The sequence below is a fragment of the Scyliorhinus canicula genome, chromosome 9 (assembly GCF_902713615.1).
Source record: "Scyliorhinus canicula chromosome 9, sScyCan1.1, whole genome shotgun sequence".
Taxonomy (NCBI): domain Eukaryota; kingdom Metazoa; phylum Chordata; class Chondrichthyes; order Carcharhiniformes; family Scyliorhinidae; genus Scyliorhinus; species Scyliorhinus canicula.
In genome coordinates this window covers 4,539,494-4,560,231 of record NC_052154.1, presented here as the reverse complement: position 1 = coordinate 4,560,231, position 20,738 = coordinate 4,539,494, and the positions used below count along the sequence as shown (strand labels likewise).

Genomic DNA, 20,738 nt, shown 5'->3' with positions numbered 1-20,738 from the left:
TCTGCCAATGGTGCCAAGGTCATTATTAGACTTTTAATTCCAGATTTTTATTATATTCAAATTTCACTATCTACAGTGGGAGCCCGGATCTCTAGTCCAGTGACAATGCCACATTTGCAAAATTTGAAATAGCGCCCAGTACACCAACCAAGGCTTATTAGCATAGATGAAGAAAAAACACATCCTCCAGTCGGAGAAACAAGCCTTCACAAAACACTGCGGCAAGTTGCCCCTTTCCTTCCGCTCAACTAAAAAAGAAACTTCCTTCAGTGCCGGAGATGAAGGGGTTAAGGAGCGCTGCATTTCTCTCTCTCTCTCTCTGCAGTTCTTGCGTGTTCTGCTTGCTAAACACCAAAGCAGAGGCTGTGTTTCTATTCAATACCCCAGCTAAAAAAAAACCACATGTGGAATAAATTGTGTCTGATTTGCACAAAAAAAAATCTGCCCAGATTTCCAGATTGGTGTCAGGGAGGAGGGAGTCTCTCTGTTTGAACTCTATATATTTTAAAAATGTGTTTTTTTAATTCAACCTTTAGCATTTTCTGTCTGATAAAAGTAGCTATCGGGGTGGATGGGATGTGGAACAGTCTCACACACACGTGATTGTGTTCAGAGATATTGAAACATCTTTTGCTAATATTAGCTTTCTGGGTGGAAATGAAACTGACGAGCTGATTGCTAAAGGACACCTTCAAGGGAAAGGGGGCTTTTGGAGATTTGGGTCTGTTTCCCCAGCTCCTCCCAGCCCTGCTCTGGGAGGGGGTGCTGAGTTCCCCATGGCCTGCAGCAACTGTCCTGTGGACCAGGGGCATGTGTCCCCAATTCAGCTCCCTCCGTCCACTCGCTCCTCCCCGGGGGGCTGATTGACAGCGGCGGAAACCGGGGCAATTGGCACCGGGAAGGGGTGGGAGCGGCTCTGATCAGCTGTGGCTGCAAACTGGGCTGCACCTTACCTTTCCCCAGGCTGCTGTCCTCTCTCACCCAGCGTCCCTGCCAGTCCTGCCAGCCTCCTGGGGGCAGGTGAGCCAGAGACAGACACGCAGACAGACAGACACCTTGCAGTGGAGACTCCTCCAGCATTCCCACACGCCAGGCTGCCACCGTGGGTGAGATGAGCGGACAGAATTGCTGGGGTTACGGAGGTGACAACGGTAAGCAGTTGATTTAAAAAAAAATGTTTTAAAAATAAATTTAGAGTACCCTATTCATTTTCCCCCTTCAATTTATTGTGGGCAATCCACCTACTCTGCACATCTTTGGGTTGTGGGGGTGAGACCCACGCAGACACAGGGAGAATGTGCAAACTCCACACGGACAGTGACCCGGGGCCAGGATCGAACCTGGATCCTCTGCGCCGTGAGGCAGCAGTGCTAACTACCGTCCAGGAGGAGGGAGGCAAAACATACACTGAAGTAGTGTTTCGATTTTTGATTCCTTTTCATTCGAATCTCTTAAACTCTTGCGGAATAGTGCACACTGCCGCAGTGACACAGTGAATGTAACCTTTGTGTACAGCAAGTGATATGATTGCTAAAACACGTCCTGTTAGACTGACCCTCTCGGAAATGCAGGGAGGTGAGCATCCGAAATGTAACGACATCCCCCCCCTCTCATCCCCCCCCCTCTCATCCCCCCCCTCTCATCCCCCCCCTCTCATCCCCCCCCTCTCATCCCCCCCCTCTCATCCCCCCCTCTCATCCCCCCCTCTCATCCCCCCCCTCTAATCCCCCCCCCTCTCATCCCCCCCCCTCTAATCCCCCCCCTCTAATCCCCCCCCCTCTAATCCCCCCCCTCTCATCCCCCCCCCCCCTCTCATCCCCCCCCCCCCCCCTCTCATCCCCCCCCCCCCCCCTCTCATCCCCCCCCCTCCCCCCTCTCATCCCCCCCTCCCCCCTCTCATCCCCCCCCTCCCCCCTCTCATCCCCCCTCCCCCCTCCCCCCTCTCATCCCCCCTCCCCCTCTCATCCCCCCTCCCCCCTCATCCCCCCCTCCCCCTCTCATCCCCCCCTCCCCCCCTCTCATCCCCCCCTCCCCCCTCTCATCCCCCCCCTCCCCCCTCTCATCCCCCCCTCCCCCCTCTCATCCCCCCCTCCCCCCTCTCATCCCCCCCCTCCCCCTCTCATCCCCCCCCTCCCCCTCTCATCCCCCCCCCTCCCCCCTCTCATCCCCCCCTCCCCCCTCTCATCCCCCCCCTCCCCCCTCTCATCCCCCCCCTCCCCCCTCTCATCCCCCCCCTCCCCCCTCTCATCCCCCCCCCTCCCCCCTCTCATCCCCCCCTCCCCCCTCTCATCCCCCCCCTCCCCCCTCTCATCCCCCCCTCCCCCCTCTCATCCCCCCCTCCCCCCTCTCATCCCCCCCCTCCCCCCTCTCATCCCCCCCTCCCCCCTCTCATCCCCCCCCCCCCCCCTCTCTTCCCCCCCCCCCCCCCTCTCATCCCCCCCCTCCCCCCTCTCATCCCCCCCCCTCCCCCTCTCATCCCCCCCTCCCCCTCTCATCCCCCCCCTCCCCCTCCATCCCCCCTCCCCCCTCTCATCCCCCCCCTCCCCCCTCTCATCCCCCCCCTCCCCCCTCTCATCCCCCCCCTCCCCCTCTCATCCCCCCCCTCCCCCCTCTCATCCCCCCCTCCCCCCTCTCATCCCCCCCCTCCCCCTCCCATCCCCCCCTCCCCCCTCTCATCCCCCCCCTCCCCCCTCTCATCCCCCCCCTCCCCCCTCTCATCCCCCCCCTCCCTCCTCTCATCCCCCCCCTCCCTCCTCTCATCCCCCCCCTCCCCCTCTCATTCCCCCCTCCCCCCTCTCATTCCCCCCTCCCCCCTCTCATTCCCCCCTCCCCCCTCTCATTCCCCCCCTCCCTCCTCTCATCCCCCCCTCCCTCCTCTCATCCCCCCCCTCCCTCCTCTCATCCCCCCCTCCCTCCTCTCATTCCCCCCTCCCTCCTCTCATTCCCCCCTCCCTCCTCTCATTCCCCCCTCCCTCCTCTCATCCCCCCCTCCCCCTCTCATCCCCCCCTCCCCCCTCTCATCCCCCCCCTCCCCCCTCTCATCCCCCCCCTCCCCCCTCTCATCCCCCCCTCCCCCCTCTCATCCCCCCCCTCCCCCCCTCTCATCCCCCCCCTCCCCCCTCTCATCCCCCCCTCCCCCCTCTCATCCCCCCCTCCCCCTCTCATCCCCCCCCTCCCCCCTCTCATCCCCCCCCTCCCCCCTCTCCTCCCCCCCCTCCCCCCTCTCCTCCCCCCCCTCCCCCCTCTCATCCCCCCCTCCCTCCTCTCATCCCCCCCCTCCCCCTCTCATCCCCCCCTCCCTCCTCTCATCCCCCCCTCCCTCCTCTCATTCCCCCCTCCCTCCTCTCATCCCCCCCTCCCCCCTCTCATCCCCCCCTCCCTCCTCTCATCCCCCCTCCCTCCTCTCATTCCCCCCCTCCCCCCTCTCATCCCCCCTCCCCCCTCTCATCCCCCCTCCCCCCTCTCATCCCCCCTCCCCCTCTCATTCCCCCCTGCCCCCCTCTCATCCCCCCCTCCCCCCTCTCATCCCCCCCTCCCCCCTCTCATCCCCCCCTCCCCCCTCTCATCCCCCCCTCCCCCTCTCATCCCCCCCTCCCCCCTCTCATCCCCCCCTCCCTCCTCTCATCCCCCCCTCCCTCCTCTCATTCCCCCTCCCCCCTCTCATCCCCCCTCCCCCTCTCATCCCCCCTCCCCCTCTCATCCCCCCCCTCCCCCCCTCTCATCCCCCCCCCCCCCCTCTCATCCCCCCCTCCCCCCTCTCATCCCCCCCTCCCCCCTCTCATCCCCCCTCCCCCCTCTCATCCCCCCCTCCCTCCTCTCATTCCCCCCTCCCTCCTCTCATTCCCCCCTCCCTCCTCTCATCCCCCCTCCTCTCATTCCCCCCTCCCCCCTCTCATTCCCCCCTCCCCCCTCTCATTCCCCCCTCCCTCCTCTCATTCCCCCCTCCCACCTCTCATTCCCCCCTCCCCCCCTCTCATCCCCCCCTCCCCCCTCTCATCCCCCCCTCCCCCCCTCTCATCCCCCCCTCCCCCCTCTCATCCCCCCATCCCCCCCTCTCATCCCCCCCTCCCCCACCTCTCATCCCCCCCTCCCCCCCTCTCATCCCCCCCTCCCCCCCTCTCATCCCCCCCTCCCCCCTCTCATCCCCCCCCTCTCATCCCCCCTCCCCCCCTCTCATCCCCCCCTCCCCCCCTCTCACCCCCCCCTCCCCCCCTCCTCATCCCCCCCCCCCCCCTCTCATCCCCCCTCCCCCCCCTCTCATCCCCCCCTCCCCCCCCTCTCATCCCCCCTCCCCCCCTCTCATCCCCCCCTCCCCCCCTCTCATCCCCCCCTCCCCCCCTCTCATCCCCCCCTCCCCCCCTCTCATCCCCCCCTCCCCCCCTCTCATCCCCCCCTCCCCCCCTCATCATCCCCCCCTCCCCCCTCTCATCCCCCCCCTCCCCCCCCTCTCATCCCCCCCTCCCCCCCCTCAGTCCCCCCCTCCCCCCCTCTCATCCCCCCCCTCCCCCCCCTCTTCAATCCCCCCTCCCCCCCTCTCATCCCCCCTCCCCCCCTCTCATCCCCCCCTCCCCCCCTCTCATCCCCCCCTCCCACCCCGCTCATCCCCCCTCCCCCCCGCTCATCATCCCCCCCTCCCCCCCTCTCATCCCCCCTCCCCCCCTCTCATCCCCCCCTCCCCCCCTCCCATCCCCCCCTCCCCCCCCTCTCATCCCCCCTCCCCCCCCCCCCCCCCTCCCCCCCTCTCATCCCCCCCTCCCTCCCTCTCATTCCCCCCTCCCTCCCTCTCATTCCCCCCTCCCCCCCTCTCATTCCCCCCTCCCTCCCTCTCATCCCCCCCTCCCCCCCCTCTCATCCCCCCTCCCCCCCTCTCACCCCCCCTCCCCCTCATCCCCCCCCTCCCCCCCTCTCATCCCCCCCTCCCCCCCTCTCATCCCCCCCTCCCCCCCTCTCATCCCCCCCTCCCCCCCTCTCATCCCACCCTCCCCCCCTCTCATCCCCCCCTCCACCCCTCTCATCCCCCCCTCCCCCCCTCTCGTCCCCCCCTCCCCCCCGCTCATCCCCCCTCCCCCCCTCGCATCCCCCCTCCCCCCCTCTCATCCCCCCCCTCCCCCCCCTCTCATCCCCCCTCCCCCCCTCTCAATCCCCCCTCCCCCCCTCTCATCCCCCCCTCCTTCCCCCCTCTCATCCCCCCTCCCCCCCTCCTCATCCCCCCCGCCCCCCCTCTCATCCCCCCCTCCCCCCCTCTCATCCCCCCCTCCCCCCCTCTCATCCCCCCCTCCCCCCCTCTCATCCCCCCCTCCCCCCCGCTCATCCCCCCTCCCCCCCTCTCATCCCCCCCTCCCCCCCTCTCATCCCCCCCTCCCCCCCCTCTCTCCCCCCCTCCCCCCCTCTCTCCCCCCCTCCCCCCCTCTCATCCCCCCCTCCCCCCCTCGTCATCCCCCCCTCCCTCCCGCTCATTCCCCCCTCCCCCCCTCTCATCCCCCCCTCCCCCCCTCTCATCCCCCCCTCCCCCCCTCTCATTCCCCCCTCCCCCCCTCTCATTCCCCCCTCCCCCCTCTCATTCCCCCCTCCCTCCCTCTCTCCCCCCTCTCATCCCCCCTCCCCCCCTCTCATCACCCCCCTCCCCCCCTCTCATCCCCGCCCTCCACCCCTCCATCCCCCCCTCCCCCCTCCCATCCCCCCTCCCCCCCTCCCATCCCCCCCTCCCCCCCCCCCATCCCCCCCCCCTCCCCCCCTCCCATCCCCCCCTCCCCCCCTCTCAACCCCCCCTCTCATCCCCCCCTCCCCCCCTCTCATCCCCCCCCCCCCCCTCTCATCCCCCCTCCCCCCCTCTCATCCCCCCCTCCCCCCCTCTCATCCCCCCCCTCCCCCCCTCTCATCCCCCCTCCCCCCCTCCCATCCCCCCTCCCCCCCTCCCATCCCCCCATCCCCCCTCCCATCCCCCCCTCCCCCCCTCCCATCCCCCCCTCCCCCCCTCCCCCCACCCCTCCCCCCTCCCCCCCTCCCCCCCATCCCCCCCCTCCATCCCCCCCTCCCCCCCCTCCCATCCCCCCCTCACCCCCTCCCATCCCCCCTCCCCCCTCCCATCCCCCCTCCCCCCCATACCCCATCCCCCCCTCCCCCCCTCCATCCCCCCCTCCCCCCCTCTCATCCCCCCCTCCCCCCCTCTCATCCCCCCTCCCCCCCTCTCATCCCCCCTCCCCCCCTCTCATCCCCCCCTCCCCCCTCTCCTCCCCCCCTCCCCCCCTCCCCCCTCCCCCCCCCTCCCCCCCTCTCATTCCCCCTCTCATCCCCCCTCTCATTCCCCCTCTCATTCCCCCTCTCCATCCCCCTCTCCCCCCTCTCATCCCCCCTCCCCCCTCTCATTCCCCCCCTCCCCCCCTCTCATCCCCCCCCTCCCCCCTCTCATCCCCCCCTCCCCCCCTCATCCCCCCCTCCCCCCCTCTCATCCCCCCCTCCCCCCTCTCATCCCCCCCTCCCCCCCTCTCATCGCCCCCCTCCCTCCCTCTCATCCCCCCCTCCCTCCCTCTCATCCCCCCCTCCCCCCCTCTCATCCCCCCCTCCCCCCCTCTCATTCCCCCCCCCCTCTCATCCCCCCCTCTCATCCCCCCCCTCCCCCCCCCTCCCCCCCCCTCCCCCCCCCCTCCCCCCCCCTCCCCCCTCTCATCCCCCCTCCCCCCTCTCATCCCCCCCTCCCCCCCCTCTCATCCCCCCCTCCCCCCTCTCATCCCCCCCTCCCCCCCTCTCATCCCCCCCTCCCCCCTCTCATCCTCCCCCCTCCCCCCCTCTCATCCCCCCCTCCCCCCCTCTCATCCCCCCCGCCCCCCTCTCAGCCCCCCTCCCCCCCTCTCATCCCCCCTCCCCCCCTCTCATCCCCCCCTCCCCCCTCTCATCCCCCCCTCCCCACCTCTCACCCCCCCCCCCCCCCCTCTCATCCCCCCCTCCCCCCCCTCTCATTCCCCCCTCCCCCCCTCTCATTCCCCCCTCCCTCCCTCTCATTCCCCCCTCCCTCCCTCTCATTCCCCCCTCCCTCCCTCTCATTCCCCCCCTCCCCCCCTCTCATCCCCCCCTCCCCCCCCCTCATCCCCCCCTCCCTCCTCTCATTCCCCCCTCCCCCCCCTCTCCTCCCCCCCCCCCCCCCCCCTCCTCTCATCCCTTTCCCTCTGAATTCCCAGGATTGAAAGTTTTATTGGGTTGGTTTTGATTGTATTCGGTTCTGATGAACTCTCTCCTTAATGTGTTCTCCCCGGCTACATCCAAACCTTGTTTTGGGCTTTGCCGCAGTCAATCTGTGAGGGACCCGTGGTTAGAAAGATAAATAAGGAGAAGCTGTTTCCAGTGATCGGAGCCTCAGTAACCAGAGGGGCACACATTTCAGATAATTAGTGAAAGAACCGGAGAGGGGGAGGAGGGGGGGGGGAGATTTTTAATGCGAGTCATTGTGATCTGGAAGGCTCTGCCAGATTCAGTGGAACTACCAAAAAGGGGAATTGGAGCAATATTTGAAACGCACACTTGCAAAGCTATGGGGGAAAGATGCAAGGCACTGAGACTAATTGTACCTGTCTAGTCCATGCTCAGCTGCGATTGTGACACAGTTTACCCTGCCATGGTCAAGCTGCCCTCTGAACACACCAAGTCACAATTCCAAAATGAAACTTGCAAAAAAACATTTTCAGGGCTTAAGGGGAAAGAGAGCGAGACTGATTGATTGGATAGTGCTTTCCAAGATGCAGCTGAGTGGGCCGAATGGCCTGCCTCTCCTCTGAATTCTATTTTCTCTTGCAGGCCCCCAGAACTGGCACAAGCAATTCCCATTCGCCCAGGGAGATCGTCAGTCGCCCATTGACATGGTGTCTGCCCAGGCAGTCCACGATGCCGACCTTACACCCATCTCCATATCCTACAGCGCCTGCACCTCGCTGTCCATCTTGCAACAGTGGGCACTCGGTCATGGTGGAGTTCGAGGACTGTGATGATAAGGACAGGTGAGAGACGTGTTGGGGGGTGGGGGGGGGGGGGGGGGTTGGGGATGGGGGGCAGAGGTGAGGCATCAGGATGTTGCTGTCATTATAGAAAAACAACTTGCACTATTCTGTCGCACCATTTGCAATCTCAGGATATCCTAAAGGGCTTTTCAAGAAATGTCTTAATGTAGGAAATGCAACAGCCAGCTTTCACACAGCAAGATCCCTCAGCCAATGTGATAATGACCAGATAATCTATTCTTTCAATTCAGTATTGGCCGGGTCACAGCTGAAACTCTCCTACTCTTTTTGGAAAGGGTCTCATTGTACCTTTTACACCAAGCAGATTAATCTTGCTGCATTTAACTTCTTTGCAGTGAGTATTGTGTGTAGACTGTTATAAGGTTAATCAGATACAGCAGGGAACTGGGCTGACCTATATTTAACTAGCCTGGTTACTGCTTTGGTTGTGACAGTATCACAGACTAACACCCATTTCCAATATGGATGCAATTTATCATGGCCAATCCCCTAACATGCACATCTTTGGACTGAGAGGAAAACGGAGCACCCGGAGGAAACCCACACAGACACGGGAGAACGTGCAAACTCCACACAGACAGTTAGTCACCCAAGGTCGGAATTGAACCTGGGCACCTGGCTCTGTGAGGCAGAAGTGCTAACCACTGTGCCGCCCTGTTAATGGGTAAGTAATCCACACAAATAAGTAGAATGCTAAAGGCCCCATTTGACCTTCCGTTTGAAGGTTAAAAAAATTAAGGCTGTTATTCAGTATTTGGATGAATTTAGATCTGTTGGTAAAACCTTTCTGAGTCAGTAAGTTGTGGGTTCATATCCTGACCTAGTCAATGGAGCACAAAACTGCAGATTGATAATCCCAATGCCAGTACTGAGGGAATGCTGCACTGTCAGAGGTATAACGCTTTGGATTTGCGGAGTTAAATCAAGCCTCCAACTTCCCCCTATGGTTGATATTAAATATATCACACTGCCTTTGGAAGATGATCAGGAGATTTCTCCCAGTGCCCTAGCCAATATTTATCACTCAGTCCGCCTTAAAAATGTATTAATTAGCAATTCATCTCATTGCTGTTAAGAACATAAGAAATAGGAGCAGGAGTAGACCATTCAGCCCATCGAGCCTGCTCTGTTATTCAATATGATCGTAGCTGATCTTCCGCCTTAACTCCATTTTCCTACACGTTCTCCATCACCCAGAATTCCCGGAGTGAATCCCAGCCTTAAACGATGGAGCTTCCACAACTCTTTGGGATAGAGAATTCCAAAGATTCACAGTGAAAAATCTCTCTTCTTCTCAGTCCTAAATGATCAGGTCCTTCTCCTGACACTTGATGGAACCATCAATTCACGAGACACGTGCTTTAAGATATGAACAGTGGTTTTAATCTACTTACTACAGAGCCAGCCTGTTACCCGTTGAACTCTCGATGAACTGCAGGCTGGCTCTGGACACGGTTATTTATACAGCAGTCTAGGGGGAGGAGTCGTGGGCGGAGCCAAGGGTGGAGCCCTGTACAAACTCCTGAGCATTCCCAGAGCTACTCCCCCTTAGTGGTCGGATAACGCTACTGCACTTGCAATGGTATTGGTAAATACAGTGTGAATTACTAAGTTACATTCACCACAACACTGTCATTTTCCTGACCAAGATTGGTGGCACAGTGAATAGTGAAGAAGGTTATATAAGATTGCAACAGGATCTTGACCAATTGGGCCAGTGGGCCGATAAATGGCAGATGGAGCTTAATTTGGATAAATGTGAGGTAGATGCATTTTGGTCGATCAAATCAGGGCAGGACCTGCTCAGTTAATGGTAGGGGAGTTGGGGAGAGTTACAGAACAAAGAGATCTGTGGGTACAGGTTCATCAGCTCCTTGAAGGTGGAGTGGCAGGTGGACAGGGTGGTGAAGAAAGCATTCAGCAGGCTAGGGTTTTATTGGTCAGAATATTGACTGCAGGAGTTTGGACGTCTTTTGAAGTTGTACAAGACATTGGTAAGACCACACATGGAACACTGTGTTCAGTTCTGGTCACCATATTATAGGAAGGATAGTGTCAACTAGAAAAGAGTAGCAGAAGAGATTTACAGAGGATGCTACCAGGACTTGATGGTCTGAGTTATAAGGAGAGCTTGGGTAGGAACATAGAACATAGAACAGTACAGCACAGAACAGGCCCTTCGGCCTCAATGTTGTGCCGAGCCATGATCACCCTACTCAAACTCACGTATCCACCCTATACCCGCAACCCAACAACCCCCCTCCCCCTTAACCTTACTTTTATTAGGACACTACGGGCAATTTAGCATGGCCAATCCACCTAACCCGCACATCTTTGGACTGTGGGAGGAAACCGGAGCACCCGGAGGAAACCCACGCACACAGGGGGAGGACGTGCAGACTCCACAGACAGTGACCCAGCCGGGAACCGAACCTGGGACCCTGGAGCTGTGAAGCATTTATGCTAACCACCATGCTACCCTGCTGCCCAAAGGGCAGGGACTTTTTTCACTGGAGCGTAGGAGGCTTAAGGGTGATCTTACAGAAGTCTATAAAATAATGAGGGCATCGATAAGGTAGATAGTCAACATCTTTTCCCAAAGGTAGAGGAGTCTAGAACTAGAGGGCATAGGTTTAAGGTGAGAGGGGAGAGATACAAAAGAGACCAGAGGGGAAATTTCTTCACACAATGGGCTGTCAGAGGCAGTGGTAGAGGCGGGTACGATTTTGTCCTTTTAAAAAGCAGTTAGACAGTTACATGGGCAGGGTGGGTATAGAGGGATATGGGCCAAATGCGGGAAAGTGGGACTAGCTTAGTGATAGAAACTGGGCGGCATGGACAAGCTGGGCCGAAGGGCCTGTTTCCATGCTGTAAACATCTATGACTCTATGACATTTTCCTAAATTCCCCCGACCAGGGCAAACTACTTCTGTGTTTATCCTGTCAAGCCTCTTCAGAATCTTGTATGTTTCAATCAGATCACCTCTCATTCTTTTTAACTTCAGAGACAGTGGGCCCAATTTGTTCAGCCTCTCCTAATCGGCCAACTCTCACTCTGGAGACCTATCACTGGTGACCCTTCATTGTACCGCACCCAATGCATAGTATACTTTTCCTTAAAACACGGAGACCCAAATTGCACACAAAAGGCCTGTGAAAATGTAGCAAGGCCTCTTCATTCTTGTACCCCAGACTCCACCAATCAAAGGCTGACGTGTCATTTGCCTTCCTAATTGCTTGCTGCACCTGCACGCTAACTTTCTGTTCCTTGTACATGGTAGTTGGCTTTTAGTAGTTGGAGCTTTCTCTGCACAAACTGACTGCCGCAGTACAACAGTGACTGCACTTCAAAAAGTACTGCATGGAGTGTGGAAAAATGCAAGGTTTATTTGCTAGTGGTTAGATGCTGTCATAAAAGCAACAGCATTTCCATCAAGCTAAAAGCATACTACGAGTGCTGGAAGCCTGAACTAAAAGCAGAAAATGCTAGAAACACTCAGCTTTGCAGTGGAAGAGACAAAAATAGGGATGAACCATTTCAGGATGATAAGACATAGGAGCAGAATTAGGCCACTCGGCCCATCGAGTCTGCTCTGACATTCATCATCTGATCTGTTTCTCATCCCATTCTCCTGCCTTCTCCCCATAACCCCCGATCCCCTTATTGATCAAGAACCTATCTATCTCTGTCTTAAAGACCCTCAGTGATTGGCCTCCACTGCCTTCTGTGGCAAAGAGTTCCACAGATTCACCCACCCTCTGGCTGAAGAAATTCCTCCTCGTCTCTGTTTTAAAGGATCGGTCCCTTTAAGTCTGAGATGGTGTCCTCTGGCTTCTAGTTTTTCCTACAAGTGGAAACATCCTCTCCACGTCCACTCTATCCAGGCCTCGCAGTATCCTGTAAGTTTCAATAAGATCCCCCCCCTCATCCTTCTAAACTCCAACGAATACAGACTCCCGAGTCCTCACTGCTCCTCTGATGATGAGCTTCCTGTGTTTACCTGTCCCATTTCCTCCTTTCCCTGGGATGTTGGGAGTTGCAGAAGGCCAGAGAAATGTGCCAAAATTCTGAATATTCTGTGTGTTTTGAAAAAATTAATTCTTGGGAAGTGGGGTGCTAATGGAGAAGCCAGAGTGTGTTTCCCTCAGTGTAAACTTTGCTCCGTTCATTACCGGTCTGTTGCTTCTTGCTAGGAGAAGTCCAGATGAACTGCAATACTTGCGGGAGAAGTCGCGGATTAACGTTTCAGATAGTAATACGGCACTACCTTCTACAGTTGGCAAAAAATCTCGGTTGCCTCTGCGTTCCCCGAACGTGCGGTTTCCCCTCCCGAATCCTCCCACTTGCATATTTTCCTTAGGTGGAGGAGGCCATTCAGCCCCTCGAGAGTTTGATGTCATATGTCACAGCTGAAACTGTTCTAACTCTACTATACAGGTCGTGGGCAAACGTTTTCCGGAAGGGCCACAGTAAGAATAATTCACAATACCAAAGGGCAGCTAAGTATAGTAAGTTAAATAAATTACTCACCCGTTATTATCTGGGGCCTCAATAGAACATAGAAAAGCACGAACAGGCCACTTCGGCGCCCGACTTTGTGCAGAGCATGATCACCATAATCAGTCAACGTATACACCCTATACCAGGTAAGTAACCCAACAGCCCCCCAGCTTACCTTAAAAAAAAAATTAACAAAAAAATAATTTAAAAAAAAATTTTTTTTTTTTTTTTTTTTAATGATTGGGGCCGCCAGAAATACCTTTGGGGGCCGCAATGCGGCCGCGGCGTGGTTTGCAAACCCCTGATCTATCCACTCTAGCTCCGTAATCTTTTAATTACGTTTGCCCTGGCAAAGATCTCTCATCCCTGGTTTGAATAGTTTTCTCCGTTGAACAATTGCTCCCTCACCGTCCAGCCTCAGCAGTGAGTGGGGTTTTCTGGGAGAGAGTTGTGTAGTTCCACCTCCCTTTTGTCCAAAAAAATGCTTCCTGACATCACCGCAACTTTAATTTGAAGATTGTGTTCCTTTTATTGGTCTTCTCCAAATCATATCAAATAATTTCTCTCTCTCTTTCTACCCTTTAATCATCTTAAGTAGTTCAATTAGTTCATGCCTTAATCTTCTCTACTCTCCCAAGCCTGGTCTATGATACCTGTACTCATAATTTAACATTTCTTAGCCCTGACAACATCCTGGCTGCCTTCCTCGCTCAACTTCTTAAAACATTCATTCACGGGATGTGGGTGTCTCTGGCTAGTCCACCATTTATTGTCCATCCCTAACTGCCGTTGAGAAGGTGGTGATGATTCACCTTCTTGAACCGCAGCGGCCCATGTGGCGTAGGTACCCCCGCCATGCAGTTAGGAAGAGAGTTCCAGGATTTTGAGCCAGTGGCAGTGAAGGACCGGCCAATATATTTTCAGATCAGGATGTGACTTGCTGGGGAACCTCCAGGTGGTGGTGTTCCTGTGCATTTGCTGCCTTTGTCCTTCTAGATGGTAGAGGTCACGGGTTTGGAAGGTGCTGTCCATGGAGCCTTGGTGAGTTCTTGCAGTGCATCTCATTGATTGTACACATGGCTGCACTGGTGCGTCGGTGGTGGAGGTTTTGAATGTTTGTGGATGGAGTGCCAATCAAGCGGGCTGCTTTGCCCTGGGTGATGTTGAGATTCTTTTTGGAACTGCATTCATCCGGGCAAGTGGAGAGTATCCCATCACGCTCCTGACCCGTGCCTTGTAGACAGGCGGACAGGCTTTGGGGAGTCATGAAGTGAGTTAATCGCCGCACAAATCCTAGTTTCTGACCTGCTCTGGTAGCCACAGTATTTATACGGCTAGGTCCAGTTCAGTTTCAGCTCCCATTAAAGTTCCCCCATCTTGATGGAGGTGTTTTTTCTCTCTCTATTCCTGAGGCGATCAGAAATCAAAGTTATTGTCAGATGTGACTATTGCAGACAGAAAATTTAAATCCAAAGCCAAGTAAATGTGTACAATCCTCCCTAATGTTTACAAGGAAGGAAGCACGGTAGCACAGTGGTTAGCACTGATGCTTCACAGCTCTAGGGTCCCAGATTCGACTCCCGGCTTGGGTGACTGTGCGGAGTCTTCACATTCTCCCCGTGTCTGCGTGGGTTTCCTCCGGGTGCTCCGGTTTCCTCCCGCAAGCCTCGAAAGATGTGCTGTTAGATGAATTGGACATTCTGAATTCTCCCTCTGTGTACCTGAACAGGCGCCGGAATGTGGCGACTAGGGGCTTTTCACAGTAACTTCATTGCAGTGTTAATGTAAGCCTACTTGTGACAGCAAAGATTATTTATTTATTTTATTTATAAATGATGGGTCCAGGATGCAGCATGTGGTGTTGAAAGGGTTAAATCATTTCCTGCAATCTTTTGCCAGTTAATTATTTATTTCGAAATGGCAGCATCATATATTACACAGTCAAGGCCACAACTGACATGGAGTATCGTTCTCTTGATAAATGAGCTATAATCTTTTTCTGCAAATCTAAGATTTCAAAACTGCAATCACGTTACTGGGATGGAGTTCCCATGCTCCTGCTGGTCTTGTCCTTCCAGGTGGGTAGAGGTCATGGCGTTGGAAGGTGCTGTCTAAGGACCCTTGGCGAGTCGCTGCAGTGCCTCTTGTCGATGGTGCACACAGCAGTCACTGTGCGTCGGTGATGGAGGGAGTGGGTCTTAATGAGGCAGATCTACACGTATACACACACTATTCAAGCTGCCGCCATTGATTTGTGATACATCCCTTGCCTTAAAGCCCAGGAGACGTGGCTCCGATTGTATTAGTATATAATGCTCCTCGTCTGTGTGCTTTTGTCATCCTAAAACATGCCTTATTACTTTCAGTGACGAAGGGAGGTGGTGAAAATAGCAGTAGACACGCAGTCCCAGGTAATTGGAAGCCACTTTAAGGATAAACTCTCATCATGTGTGGTTGTTACATGTCTGAGTTTAATTAAAAACTTCAAGTGATATAAGAAGTGAAGTGGGAGGTCTGACATCCTTTCCATCTCTTGTCTTGGGTTTTAATCTGTTGCTCACTCAACTTGGTTGAGCCAAATGAGCACTGCTAAATGCAGTGGCAAATTACAGGACTGAGGTTGTGGGTTATCATTGTGGGGATGGAGCAACACAGCTGAGCAGAGAACAGGAAGCTACACGAAAGGACTTTGCATTGCTCTTTGTTTATGACTTGAGCGAGCACAATAAGCGGCTCGGGAAGCAGAGACAGACTCTACGCCAGTAGAAAATAAATTCTAATGTCCGGCAGCTGTAGCTCAGTGGGTAGTACTTTTTTCTCTGAGTCAGGAGGTCCTGGGTTCGAGTCCCGCTCCGGAGACTTTTTTTATAGCATCACTGAGGTTGTTAGTCCCAGGGGGGGCGTCACACTGTTTGGTGTAAGGAGGGCAGCACTGAGGGAGTGCGCTGGGCTGTTGGCCTGATCCAGATCAACTCATTCAGCCAAAAGGACAGGTTGAGATTTTAGGGTGGATCCGGAGTCATGTCCTGACAACAAATCATTTCTCAGATAGTTCATCACCCTGCGGCCGCCTGTTCCTCCTTGTTTGCTTTACATGACAATCCTTGCCTTTCCTGCAGCCAATCGAAAGTGAGCTTTCCTTGGCTGTTTCTTTGAGCGCCTGAAACTCTCCTTTTACCCTCTCTCCATTAAACTTATCAAATAACAAAAAAAACAACAAATGTTTTACGTTTTCTAATGTGAGTTTCCTCCTGGGGGGGTTTGCCCACGACTATCTTTGGTGACGAATCTATTATTCCCTAGGAACTTCAGGTCAGTTTGGGAGAGTTGGCAACTCCGGGATGACACTATTTAATGATGGCCTTCTTCCTCTCCCAGTCTCTGAATTGCTATCCCAGTAACCTCTATACTGGTGTGCAATTCTTTGGCTCGAGCCTGTCAAAACAGCACCGGGGTCCCAGGTTCGATTCCCGACTTGGGCCAGTGTCTGTGCGGAGTCTGTCCGTTCTCCCCGTGTCTGCGTGGGTTTCCTCCGGGTGCTCCGGTTTCCTCCCACAAGTCCCGAAAGACGTGCTGTTTGGTGAATTGGACATTCTGAATTCCCCCTCTGTGTACCCGAACAGGCGCCAGAGTGTGGCAACTAGGGGCTTTTCATTGCAGTGTTAACCTGAGCCTACTTGTGACAATAAAGATTATTATTATTATTGCATTAGTCCCTTCTGGAGAAATAGGGATTACAATAAGTAGTTCAGAAGGGCTGTGTGTTGGCATTTCCCATCTCCATTGCTTTCTGTAAAATAAATTTAGAGTACCCAATTTTATTTTCCAATTAAGGGGCAATTTAGCGTGGCCAATCCACCTACCCTGCACATCTTTGGGTTGTGAGGGTGAAACCCACGCAGATCCACGGGAGAATGTGCAAAGTCCACACGGACTGTGACCCAGGGCCGGAATTCGAACCCGGGTCCTCAGCGCCGTAGGCAGCAATGCTAACCACTGTGCCACGTGCCGCCCCCTATCTCCACTGCCCCTTTGGAAGGCTCAGTGACCCAGTTGGAAAACAAGCTGTTAGGTGTGGCTGTCAGAGGAAGACGAGAATTGTGATGCCGTCCATTGCCGAATTGCTGACCTTTGCTGTACAAATCTCACCTGTCCAATGACCGGGGGGGCAGGAGAGGTCTTTCCAGCAATAGGCTGAACCGTGGTGATGAAGAGGGGCGAAGGTAATTGGCGGGCGGATGGGGAATTGATTTTCATTTGATGACATAATTAGATCCTCAAGGGTTAGGAACATATGAATGAGGAGTAGGCCACTCAGCCCCTCAATAATATCACGGCTGCTCTGATTGTCACCTCACACCGGCATTCCTACCTCCCCCGATAACCTTTCACCCCCCTTGTTAATCAAGAATCTATCTAGCTCTGCCTTAAAACATTGAAAGACTCTGTTTCCATTGCTTTTGATGGAAGAGAGTTCCAGAAACTCTCGAGCCTCGGAAAGAGGACGCTTCTTCTTATCTGTCTTAAATGAGCGACCCTCTATTTTTAAACAGTGACTCCTAGTTCTAGATTCTCCCGCAAGAGGAAACACCCTCTCCACACCCACCCTGCCTATACCCCTCAGGGTCTTAAAGGTTGTAATCAAGTTGCCTCGTACTCTTCTAAATTCCAAATGGATACAAACCTAATCTCTCCAACCTTTCCTCGTAAATCAACCCGCCCAGCCCTGGTATTATTCTGGCAAACCTTCCCTGAACTGCTCCTAACACAATTTGATTCTTTCCTTAAATAAGGAGGCCAATACCATACTCCAGACGTGGTCTAACCAATGTCCTGTCCAACTGAAGCATAACCTCCCTACTCTTGTATTCAATCTTCCTCGCAATAAATGATAATCTATTAGCTGTCCTAGTTTGCTGCTGTACCTGGATGCCAGCCTTTTCTAAAGGGTTAAGATGCAGTGAATCTTGTTCGCTCAGTTTGAATTCCAAAGCGAGCATTTGAGTTTGATTGATCAAATGTGATAATGAATGGCAGAGTTTTATCTGCACGGGCTACTATTTCACAGGGGCGCCTGTGTTTAATTCACGCATCCCAGTTCAGCCCTAAAGAAAATAATCCCACTCGGTCCTCATTATCCAGCCTGGTGCTCACACTGCTGCTAACCTGTCCCAGATTTCGTCATCGTCCAACCTCGAGCTGAATGACCTACATTGGATCTGGTTCATCGACACCTCGGTTTTAAAATTATCAGCCTCGTTTTCAAATCCCTCCATGGCCTCGCCCCTCCCTATCTCTGTAATATCCTCCAGCCCCACAACGTTGCGGTACCTGCGACCCCCCCCCCCCCCCCTCGTTTGGCTCGGTGTTCGCCACTATTTACATTGTTTCGTTAGCGCCGATGCTTTCAGCTTCCTGGACCATAGGGTCTGAAATCCCCTCTCTAAATCTTTCCACCTTGTTACCTCCCTTTCGTCCCCTATACTGGCCTTTAAGCCTTCCTCCATGACCAAGCTTTAGCCACCGGCTCGAACAGGGCAATCGTTTAAGGCGTTCTATAAATACAAGTTGTTGAATCCAAAGTCTACCTGATTAGCATGTTCATGGCAGCAATGGAATATTTCTTTAAAAAGTGCAGCACTTTGTTTCTGAGGACCCAGTAAAATTAGCAATGAGATCGTGGGCCACTGGGCGAATCAAATTACCGAAATGAGACTTCTGTCAACTTGGCTTTTGATGTGTGTAAATTATTCAGTGGAACTCTCTTGTACCAGTTTCATTAAGGGTGTGGGGGGGGACCTATTCTGGCTGATTTCCTTCAGCATTCTAGCAAGGGAGGAAAAGGATGAGGCCATTCGACCCCGCAAATTCTAGCAGATCTGATTCCCCTTAATTTAACCCTGTATCATTCTAGTGAATCTAAGCTGCTCTAGCCCCAGAGCCCCTCTATCCGGCCCTGTTATTCTTGCTCCTGAATTTAAACAGGCCTGACAACTGCAGCGGGAGAGAATTCATCGCCTCTTTCCCCGTTCTGTCTAACTCCTGCCCAGACAAACCGCTGGAGAAAGTGTTTGAATCAATGGGGAGCTTTATTTTTTTAAAAAGAGCTGACTCCGGATATCTGGTGTGCAAGGTTAAGGATTATGGAGTGATTAACAACACTGCTCGTTTATTTGATTCTTGGTATATGAATGGACCTGGTTTTAAATAATCAGCAAGTGAGGTGGCGGATGGGAGCAGAGGGTGGGTAAGAAAGGAACCACTGATGTGTAATAAACCCACGATGGACTCTGGATGGAGTGGGCACGATGGACATCCTTGCTCTGTGCTGTGACCTGAATTCCCCACTTTATGGGTATCCTGATTTTTAATTGCTCCTCGCTGTCTTTTAGCCGCCAAGGCCAACAGTTCTTGAATTCTTTTCCCCCTCGTTCCCTTGCTCCTTGAAACCTAACTCTCTCTCTCTGAGCAAGCTTCTGGCCGCTTCATAGCGCACATGCTCCGTCCAGAGGCAGCTCCTTGGCCTCATTATCTGTTGATGCTTCCCGGGCCGATGTTGGCAGTGGTGGTTTTGCCATCGCCTTCCTCTCCCGGGCAGAGGGAAGCGGCAGGTACCAAGGCTATCTCAGCCGGAGCAGGAATAAAAGTCACGCTGCTGCTGGCCCTGTTCTGAACCACACGCTGACCATCCATCCATCTGAGCTAATCAGCCCCTCAATGCATAGACAGGGTCAAATAATATAGCACAGAAGTGGGCCACTCACTCGGCCCATCGTGCCTGTGCTAGCTCTTTGAATACAAATTATCTGTCCTAATCAGGGGCTGGCACAGCTCAGTGGGCTAAACAGCTGGCTTGTAATGGCCAGCAACGCAGGTTCAATTCCCGTACCAGCCTCCCCAAACAGGCGTCGGAATGTGGTGACTAGGGGCTTTTCACAGTAACTTCATTGAAGCCTACATGTGACAATAAGTGATTATTATTATTATTGTTAATTTCACCTCGTGCAGCTTGGTGACGGTTCTTATTGATTAAAGCGTCGGTGAAGCATCTCGGGGAAACTTGACTATGGTAAAGGTGCTGTACAATGACAAGTTGTTGTTGTATGATAATTAATGGCTTTCCTGATCTGGTTCTAACATTGAAACCCTATTCACCATCCTGCAGTGGTCAGTGGTGGCCCCCTGGAGAATCCCTATAAACTGAAACAGTTCCATTTTCACTGGGGACAGAGAGGCAGTCAAGGATCCGAGCATACTGTCGATGGCAAGTCCTACCCCGGCGAGGTAAGCAAAAACGTTTCTTCAATCGGGTAATGATCGTCGGCGATGAGATCATTGTGCCTGAAGGGGCTGACTCCTTTTTAGGGTTCAGTCTTCTTGCTCACTCTTTCCCCCTCCAATTTCATTTCTTGTTTGTTTATGGGATGTGGGTGTTGTTGGCATTGCCAATTGCCCCTGAGAATTTGAACTGTTGCGTTCCCTGAGGTGCAGGCACACCCACAGGGCCATTAGGGGCGGGCATTCCAGGGTTTCACACCGTTAAAGAACGACGTTGTATTTCCAAGTCAGGGCGGCGTGCGTCTTGGGGAGGAAGCTTCCCAGGTGGTGATGTTTCCATCTGTGTCTGCTGCCCTTGTCCTTCTAGATGGGAGTGGTGGTGGGTTTGGAAGGTGCTGCCTAAGGATCCTTGGTGAGTTTCTGCAGTGCATCTTGTAGATGGTGCACGTGGCTGCCACTGTGTGTCGGTGGTGCAGGGAGTGGGGACTAGGGACCAATCTTCATGCATTAGCCAGGATGATCAGTAATGGCAGATATTGAGCCTGCAACCCCCTCTCTGCTAGCAACCCTTGCTTTTACCTGATGTCCCGAACAGCTTGTCTAATTCGGGTCACAGGGCATCGAGCTGGAATGGATGGCCCAGGTTTGATCTCTATTTAATTTAAGGGGCACTGAGGTCAATGGTAACTTGACACTTTCTGCCTCGAGGTGAGAGAGGAAAACACCATCCGGTTACTCTTTAACCCAGGGTAACATTTCCAACCCGATGGTGGGCGGGATTTTCCGTCCCCCAGTCGCGTGTTTCGGGATGATGCGCCATTCGCTGGAGGCGGGATTCTCCCTTCCTGGCGGGGCTTAATCTGTCTTCCCGCCGCTTGTCAATGGGATTCCCCATTGAAGCCGCCCCACACCGCCGGGCAATCCACGAGCGGGGGTGCGCTGCCAACGGG

General features: G+C 54.8%; 1 protein-coding gene across 1 annotated transcript in view; it reads left to right on the top strand.

The window, feature by feature from the left end:
- Positions 1-574: 574 nt before the first annotated feature.
- Positions 575-20,738, top strand: part of ca7 (carbonic anhydrase VII) — a 44,880-nt gene continuing 24,716 nt past the window's right edge. The window contains 4 exon segments of the mRNA XM_038806216.1: positions 575-1,151; positions 7,789-7,931; positions 7,933-7,999; positions 19,676-19,794. Of these exon segments, the coding sequence (XP_038662144.1) occupies positions 1,112-1,151; positions 7,789-7,931; positions 7,933-7,999; positions 19,676-19,794 (369 nt within the window). The 5' untranslated portion in view covers positions 575-1,111.